General features: G+C 35.0%; 1 protein-coding gene across 1 annotated transcript in view; it reads right to left on the bottom strand.

Annotated features, from left to right (window-relative positions):
* The window catches only part of LOC122246354 (uncharacterized), a 1,434,769-nt gene that overhangs the window by 1,412,079 nt on the left and 12,690 nt on the right, over window positions 1–10,000 (bottom strand). The window contains exons 5-6 of the mRNA XM_086535286.1: window positions 2,602–2,700; window positions 1,957–2,055 (exon numbers count right to left, since the gene is read on the bottom strand). Of these exons, the coding sequence (XP_086391412.1) occupies window positions 1,957–2,055; window positions 2,602–2,700 (198 nt within the window). The remainder of the gene's footprint in view (window positions 1–1,956; window positions 2,056–2,601; window positions 2,701–10,000) is intronic.

The raw sequence follows: 10,000 nt of genomic DNA, 5'->3' as shown, positions 1-10,000 counted from the left end.
TACTAAGAATGCTAATGAAAATAAGAATTATGAAAAGGTATAGAAACAATGAGATAATGAGAAAGAATATTATAATGAAAATGAATGTTTGATAATCATTTATCAATAATATATAAATATTTTTTTATTACTATGATAATTATTGTAATTTTTATTGTTTTTATTATTATATTTATGAAGACCATTGCAATAATAACAGTAATCATGATAGCTATAATGATAGCAATGGTAATAAAATGATAAAAAATATCAATCATAATGATAGAAATATTAGTGAAGATAATTATGACAATAACATGAATAATAATGATAATGAGGAGGATAAAAATAATAATGAAGATAATAATAATGATAATTCTTATAATAATGATAATTATATAATATTAATAATGATAATGAAAATATTAATGATGATAAAAATAATAACAGCAATGATGATTTCTAAAAATGATAATAACATAAGAATAATCATTATCATTAAAAATAATCATTATCATTAATGATAATTACAATTCATAATAAATTTATAATCATTTATAATCAATATTTAAAATATTCATTATAATAAGAATTATCATCATAATCAATAAATATTATTTCCATCATTACTGTTATTACTATCATTATTCACCTTCCAATCACCATCATTATTATCATTATATCATTATCATTAGTTCCATCATTATCATGAGAGTGTTATCATCAGTATCATAAAATATTTCCTTTCTTAATGTTTGTGGGGTTTTCTTGCCACATTCGTGCAATAAAGATAAATATTATATTAAAGATAAATATTCGTGCAGTAAAGATCAATATAAATAAGTAAAGATAAATATAAGATATTCGTGCAGTAAATAAAGATGTTCTTTAGCCATTGAAACACGTGGTGTTGTTGAGCGTCTGCTAATTTCTTCAGAAAATCATATTGATATAAAATAATTTACACTTCTGTTTCAATGCAGTTAAAATATATAGTCTTCATAATGGAAAAACATACACCTGATAAATGGTGTAACATAAACAAAACATGTCTTTCTTGTAGTAAATAAGCGTAAAATAAAAAACATCAAATATTGGTGGAACATGGGAGACATTACGTATGTCAAAGAAAACGGACCCGCCGTTCGGGGGGACTTAACTAAACTTTTATATTTCTAAATTTATTACTATCATTATTCATCATCACCATTATTATTATTATTGTTATCATAAATATGTCATTACCATTATCATTAGTTCTATTATCATCATGAAAGTGTTATCATCAACATTATCAGTGATGATTACTTTATCATTAATATTGTTATCATTACCACCATTACATTATGAAACTTTTCATTATCATCACTATTGTTATTGCTTTTGTTGCCATTACTTTCTCCATTATCATCATTGTCTTTGTCATCACTGACAAAGACCTCGCAACAACACCACCAACAAAAGCATGTAGGAGAACAAGAACAGGATCACCATCAAAATAACAATAATGAGAAGAAGAAGGATGATAATAATTGATAATTTAGTAGAAATGGGAGTAATAATGATAGTTATAGTAATGAAATAATAATGATAATATGAATAGCACCATTGATGATGAGGATGATCATATTTCTTTTAGATAATCAGGAAAATAATAATGATAATATCAATAATAATTAAGATGATCATACTTATTATTATCATAATTATTATAACTAATCATTATAACATTTATAGTATAAAGAAATATAGAAAAATCTATTTTTTTTCTTAGTTATAAAATAATCTATGAAAATATTTCATTGAAAAATTCATAGAATAAAGAAATAAATATCAATAAAATTAATGATAAAAGATGAAAAACATTCCCTTATTAAATTATAACAATAATTGTTATAAAATTCCATAAAGACAAAGATTAGAAAAAAAAATTCTTCTGGCGCCTTTAAGAAGTCACTCGCTTTCCAATCGCCTTACCATCCTTAGTCTTGGCGTTCACTTCTCCGCCCTTCTCGAGGAGCGTCTCAGCAACAGCATGATGGCCGTTCACGGAAGCAAGGTGTAAGGGAGTCCAACCTGAGGGAGGAAGATGCTTCTGTTAGACGTCTGTTTGTGAGTAATGAGCGTGAGAAGGGAAGTGAGGATGACAATACGAAGGTGAATGTGAGTGAGAATTACAGGAAGAAAATGAATGTGAGTGAGAATGACAATGCGAAGGTGAATCTGAGTGAGAATGACAATGAGAAGGTGAATATGAGTGAGAATGATGATGAGAAGGTGAATGAGTGAGAAAGACTATGAGAAGGTGAATGAGTAAGAATGACAATGAGAAGGAGAATGAGTGAGAATGATAATGAGAAGGTGAATGAGTGAGAATGACAATGAGAAGGTGAATGTGAGTGAGAATGGCAATGAGAAGGTGAATGTGGATGAGAATGATAATGAAAAGATGAATGTGAGTGAGAATGACAATTAAATTATTAAATTATAACAATTATTAAATTATAAATTAAATTATAACAATAATTGTTATCAATTCCATACAGACAAAGAAGAGAAAAGAAACAAAAGCAAAATTCTTCTGGCGCCTTTAAGAAGTCACTCGCTTTCCAATCGCCTTACCATCCTTAGTCTTGGCGTTTACTTCTCCGCCCTTCTCGAGGAGCGTCTCTGCAACAGCATGATGGCCGTTCTCGGAAGCAAAGTGTAAGGGAGTCTTATCTGAGGGAGGAAGATGCTTGTGTTAGACGTCTGTTTGTGAGTAATGAGCGTGAGAAGGGAAGTGAGGATGACAATGCGAAGGTGAATGTGAGTGAGAATTACAGGAAGAAAATGAATGTGAGTGAGAATGACAATGAGAAGCTGAATGTGAGTGAGAATGACAATATGGTGAATATGAGTGAGAATAAAAATGAAAAAGTGAAAGTGAGTGTGAATGAGAGTTAAAAAGTGAATATGAGTGAGAATGACAGTGAGGTGAATGTGAGTGAGAATGACAGTGAGAAGGTGAATATGTGTGAGTGACAGTGAGAAAGTGAATGAGTGAGAATGACAATGATGAGGGGAATGTGAGTGAGAAAGTGAATGTGAGTGAGAATGACAAAGAGAAGGTGAATGTGAGTGAGAATGACAAAGAGAAGGTGAATATAAGTGAGAATGACAATGAGAAGCTGAATGTGAGTGAGAATGACAATAAGGTCAATATGAGTGAGAATGAAAATGAAAAAGTGAAAGTGAGTGTGAATGAGAGTTAAAAAGTGAATATGAATGAGAATGACAGTGAGGTGAATGTGAGTGAGAATGACAGTGAGAAGGTGAATATGTGTGAGTGACATTGAGAAGGTGAATGAGTGAGAATGACAATGGTGAGGGGAATGTGAGTGAGAATGAAAGTGAGAAAGTGAATGTGAATGAGAATGACAATGAGAAGGTGAATGTGAGTGAGAATGAAAATAAGGTGAAAGTGAGTGAGAATGAATATGAGAAAGTGAATATGAGTGAGAATGACAGTCAGAAGTTGAATGTGAGTGAAAATGATAATGATAAGGTGAATGTGAGTGAGAATAACAATGAGAAGGTGGATGTGAGTGAGAATGAAAATGAGAAGGTGAATGTGAGTGAGAATGACAATGAGAAGGTGAATGTGAGTGAGAATGACAGTGAGCTGAATGTGAGTGAGAACAAAAATAAGGTGAAAGTGAGTGAGAATGAATATGAGAAAGTGTATATGAGTGAGACTGACAGTGAGAAGCTGAATGTGAATGATAATGAGAATGATAAGGTGAATGTGAGTGAGAATAAAAATGAGAAGGTGGATGTGAGTGAGATTGACAATGAGAAGGTGAATGTGAATGAGAATGACAGTGAGAAGGTGAATGTGAATAAGAATGACAGTGAGAAAGTGAATGTGAATAAGAATGACAGTGAGAAGGTGAATGTGAGTGAGCATGACAATGAGGTGAATGTGAGTGAAAATGACAATGAGAAGATGAATATGACTGAGAATGAAAATAAGGTAATTATGAGTGAGAATGACAATGAGAAGGTGAATGTGAGTGAGAATGACAATGAGAGGGTGAAAGTGAGTGAGAATGAAAGTTATAAGGTGAAAGTGAGTGCAAATGAGAAGTTGAATGTGAGTCAGAATGAAAATGAGAAGGTGAATGTCAGTGTGAATGACAATGAGAAGATGAATGTGAGTGAGAATGAAAATGAGAAAGTGAATGTGAGTGAAAATGAAAATGAGAAGGCAGATGTGAGTGAGAATGACAATGAGAAGATGAATGTGAGTGAGAATGACAATTGGAAGGTGAATGTGATTGAGAATGACAATGAGGTGAATGTGAGTGAGAATGACAATGAGAAGGTTAATATGAATGAGAATGAAAGTGAGAAGGTGAATGTGAGTGAGAATGACAATGAGAAGGTGAATGCGAGTGAGAATGACATGAGAAGATGAGTGTGAGTGAAAATGACAATGCGAAGGTGAATGTGAGGGAGAGTGATAACGAGAAGGTGAATGTGAGTGAGAATGACAATGTGAAGGTGAAAGTGAGTGAGAATGATAATGATAAGGTGAATGTGAGTGAGAATGACAGTGAGAAGGTAAATGTGAGTAGGAATGACAATGAGAAGGTGAATGTGGATAAGAATGATAATGAAAAGGTGAATGTGAGTGAGAATGACAATGAGAAGGTGAATGTAAGTGAGAATGACAGTGAGAAGATGAATGTGAGTGAGAATGACAATAAGAAAGTGAATGTGAGTGAGAAAGACAATGAGAAGGTGAAGGTGAGTGAGAATGAAAATGAGAATGTGAAAGTGAGTGTGAATGACAATTAAAAGGTGAATGTGAATGAGAATGACAGTGAGGTGAATGTGAGTGAGAATGAAAATGAGGTGAATGTGAGTGAGAATGAAAATAAGGAGAATGTGAGTGATAATGACAGTGAGAATGTGAATGTGAGTGAGATTGACAATGAGAAGGTTAATGTGAGTGAGAATGACGGTGAGCAGGTGAATGTGAGTGAGAATGATAATGAGAAGGTGAATGTGAGTGAGAATGACAATGAGAAGGTGAATGTGAGTGAGAATAACAATAAGAAGACGAATGTGAGTGAGAATGACAATCAGAATGTAAATGTGAGTGAAAATGAAAATGAGAAGGTGAATGTGAGTAAGAAGGACAATGAGAAGATGAATGTGAGTGAGAATGACAATGAGAAGGTGAATGTGAGTGAGAATGACAATGAGGTGAATGTGAGTGAGAATTATAATAAGAAGGGGAATGTGAGTGAGAATGACAATGAGAAGGTAACTGTGAGTGAGAATGGCAATGAGAAGGTGAATGAGTGAGAATGACAATGAGATGGTGAATGAGTGAGAATGACAATGAGAAGGTGAATGTGAGTGAGAATGAAAAAGTGAATGTGAGTGAGAATGACAATGAGAAGGTGAAAGTGAGTGAGAATGACAATGAGAAGGTGAATGTGAGTGAGAATGACAATGAGAAGGTGAATGTGAGTGAGAATGACAATGAGAAGGTGAATGTGAGTGAGAATGATAATGAGAAGGTGAATGTGAGTGAGAATGACAATGAGAAGGTGAATGTGAGTGAGAATGACAGTGAGAAGGTGAATGTGAGTGAGAATGACTTCAGAAGGTAATGGGAGAGACAAATGAAAAGGAGGTGATTGTGAGTGAGGAGTGAAGTGTAAATAAAATGAGAAGGTGAATGGTGGGGGGGGGAGGTTTAGTGGAAAGAAAATGAGGATAAATAACCAAAAAAGGTAATGTGAGTGTGATGAGATAAGAATATTGGGAATGAGATTGAGATGACAATAAAAGGCTGTATATGATCAAAGAAATTAAAGGTGGATGCGAGTGAGAATGACAGAAAGTAGTAAAGGAGGTGAGATATACAATAGAGGTGGATATGATGAGATGACAAAGAGAATAGTGTTTCTAAAGGACAATGGAATGAATGTGAGTGAGAAGGACAATAAGAAGGTGAATGTGAGTGAGAAAGACAATGAAGGGGATTGTGATTAGAAGGACATGGAAAGGTAATGTCTGAGAGCGTGAAGGATAAATGAAAGGTGAATGTGAGTTGAGGATACACTTGAAAGGTGAGTTGTGAATAGAAAAATACAATCGAAAAGGTGAATAAGTAGAATGACAATGGAAGTGATGTGAGGAGACAATGCGATAATGAATAAGGTGAAAGTGAGTGAAATGTTAATGATAAAAGTTGAATGTGAATGGGAATGACAGTGTCTGAGAATGTAAGTCCGAGAATAAAATAAGGTGAAAGGAGTGAGAATGAATATGAGAAAGTGAACCTCGAGTCTGAGCACAGAATGTGAGCTAGCTAATTAGGTTATGCAGTCATGTTAAGGTGACATTGACTACTTAACAAACGAATCAAATGACAAGGTGATGTGAGTGTGATTGACAATGAAAGTAATGTAGTGAGAAACAGTAAAAGGTGCATGTGAATGTGAAAAGAATGGTGAAAATGAATGTGAATAAGAATGACAGTGAGAAGTGAATGTGAGGACATTGACAATGAGGTGAATGTGAGTGAAATGACAATGAGGAAGGTGAATATGACTGAGAATGAAAATAAGGTAATGAGTGAGAATAACAATGAGAAGGTTAATGTGAGTGAGAATGACAATGAGAAGCGTGGTTGGGAGTGAATGTGAGTGAGGGGAAAATGAAAGTTAGAAGGTGAATGTGAGTGCAAAGAGAAGTTTAATGTGAGTCAGAATGAAATGAGAAGGTGAATGTCAGTGTGAATGACAATGATAGTTGGAAGATGAATGTGAGTGAGAATGAAAATGAAAAGTGAATGTGAGTGAAAATGAAAATGAGAAGGCAGATGTAGTGAGAATGACAATGAGAAGATGAATGTGAGTGAGAATGACAATTGGAAGGTGAATGTGAGTGAGAATGACAATGAGGAGAATATGATAAATAATGACAATGAGAAGACTAATATGAATGAGAATGACAGTGAGAAGGCGAGTATGCGTTAGAATGACAATGAGAAGGTGAATGCGAGTGAGAATGACATGAAAAGGTGAATGTGAGTGAGAATGATAACGAGAAGTGAATGCGAGTGAAAATGATAACGAGAAGGTGAATGTGAGTGAGAATGACAATGTGAAGGTGAAAGTGAGTGAGAATGATAATGATAAGGTGAATGTGAGTGAGAATGACAATGAGAAGGTGAATGAGTGAGAATGACAATGAGAAGGTGAATGTGGATGAGAAATGATAATGAAAAGTGAATGTGAGTGAGAATGACAATGAAAGGTGAATGTAGTGAGAATGACAATGAGAAAAGGAGAGTGAGTGAGAATGACAATAAGAAAGTGAAAGTGAGTGAGAAAGACAATGAGAAGGTGAAGGTGAGTGAGAATGACAATGAGAATGTGAAAGTGAGTGTGAATGACAATTAAAAGGTGAATGTGAATGAGAATGACAGTAAGGTGAATGTGAGTGAGAATGAAAATGAGTGAATGTGAGTGAGAATGAAAATAAGGAGAATGTGAGTGAGAATGACAGTGAGAATGTGAATGTGAGTGAGATTGACAATGAGAAGAGAATTGTGGTGAGAACATGAAATTAGAAAGTGATGTGATGCAAAGGAGTAGTTTAATGTGAGTCAGAATGAAAATGCAAGGGTGAATGTCCAGTGTGAAGGACCATGAGAAGATGATTGGTGAGTAAGAAATGAAAAGAGAAAGCTGAAATGCTAGTGGAATGAAAATTGAAAGGCAGATGTGATGAGAATGACAATGAGAACATGATGGCGTGAGCAATTCGAATAATTGGACTATGTAATGGGAGTGAAAATGACATGCTGTGAATGTGAGTGAGAATGACGGTGAGCAGGTGAATGTGAGTGAGAATGATAATGAGAAGGTGAATGTGAGTGAGAATGACAATGAGAAGGGGAATGTGAGTGAGAATTATAATAAGAAGGGGAATGTGAGTGAGAATGACAATCAGAATGTAAATGTGAGTTAAAATGATAATGAGAAGGTGAATGTGAGTAAGAAGGACAATGAAAAGATGAATGTGAGTGAGAATGACAATGAGAAGTTGAATGCGAGTGAGAATGGCAATGAGAATGTGAGTGAAAGAATGAAAATGAGAAGGTGAATGTGAGTGAGAATGACATAAGAAGGAGAATACGAGTGAGAATGACAATGAAAAGATGAATCAGTGAGAATGACAATGAGAAGGTGAATGTGAGTAGGAATGACAAAGAGAAGGTGAATGTGGATGGGAATGAGAATGAAAAAATGAATGTGAGTGAGAATGACAATGCGAAGGTGAATGTGAGTGAGAATGACAATGAGAAGGGGAATGTGAATGAGAATGACAATGAGAAGGCGAATGTGAGTAAGAATGATAGAGAAGGTGAATGAGTGAGAATGACAATGAGAAGGTGAATGTGAGTGAGAATGACAATGAGAAGGTGAATGTGAGTGAGAATGATGATGAGAAGGTGAATGAGTGAGAAAGACTATGAGAAAGTGAATGAGTAAGAATGACAATGAGAGGGTGAATGAGTGAAAATGATAATTAGAAGGTGAATGAGTGAGAATGACAATGAGAAGGTGAATGTGAGTAGGAATGACAATGAAAAGGTGAATGTGGATGAGAATGATAATGAAAAGATGAATGTGAGTGAGAATGACAATGAGAAGGTGAATGTGAGTAGGAATGACAATGAGAAGGTGAATGTGGATAAGAATGATAATTAAAAGATGAATGTGAGTGATAATGACAATGAGAAGGTGAATGTGAGTGAGAATGACAATGAGAAGGTGAATGTGAGTGAGAATGACAATGAGAAGGTGAATGACTGAGAATGACAATGAGAAGGTGAATGACTGAGACTGACAATGAGAAGGTGAATGTGAGTGAGAATGACAATGAGAAGGTGAATGACTGAGAATGACAATGAGAAGGTGAATGAGTGAGAATGACAATGAGAAGGTGAATGAGTGAGATTGACAATGAGAAGGTGAATGTGAGTGAGAATGACAATGAGAAGGTGAATGTGAGTGAGAATGACAATGAGAAGGTGAATGTGAGTGAGAATGACAATGAGAAGGTGAATGTGAGTGAGAATGACAATGAGAAGGTGAATCTGAGTGAGAATGACAATGAGAAGGTAAATGTGAAAGAGAATGACAGTGAGAAGGTGAAGGTGAGTGAGAATGACAATAAGAAGGTGAATGTGAGTGAAAATGAAAATGAGGTGAATGTGAGTCAGAGTGAGAATGAAAATGAGAAGATGAATGTGAGTGAGAATGACAATGAGAAGGTGAATGTGAGAGAGATTGAGAATGACAATAAGAAGGTGAATATGAATGAGAATGACATGAGAAGGTGGATGCGAGTGAGAATGACAGAAAGTAGGTAAATGAGTGAGAATGACAATGAGGAGGTGGATATGAGTGAGAATGACAATGAGAAGGTGAATGAATCTGAATGACAAAGGGAAGGTGAATGTGAGTGAGAATGACAATGGCAAGGTGAATGTGAGTGAGAATAGTAATGAGAAGGTTAATGTGAGTTAGAATGACAATGAGAAGGTGAATGTGAGTGAGGATGACAATGAGAAGGTGAATGTGAGTGAGGATGACAATGAGAAGGTGAATAAGTTAGAATGACAATGAGAAGGTGAATGGCCGTTAAAGGAAGCACAGTGTAAGGGAGTTTCATCTGAGGGAGGAAGATGCTTCTGTTAGACGTCTGTTTGTGAGTAATGAGCGTGAGAAGGGAAGTGAGGATGACAATGAGAAGGTGAATGTGAGTGAGAATGACAGTAAGAAAGTGAAGGCGAGTGAAAATGACAATGAGAAGGTGAATGTGAGTGAGAATAACAATCAGAAGGTGATTGTGAGGGAGAATGAGACTAGTTTTAGGAATGAGATTAATAGAGATGATTAGGGTGATAAAGATAAGGGCTAGGAATAGTATGAATATTTTGAATATT

This window comes from Penaeus japonicus, unplaced genomic scaffold (assembly GCF_977035675.1).
Source record: "Penaeus japonicus unplaced genomic scaffold, GWHDUDI00000001_assembly GWHDUDI00000043, whole genome shotgun sequence".
Lineage (NCBI taxonomy): Eukaryota > Metazoa > Arthropoda > Malacostraca > Decapoda > Penaeidae > Penaeus > Penaeus japonicus.
Note: the sequence above shows the minus strand (reverse complement) of the source record. Positions and strands in the feature narration are given on the sequence as shown.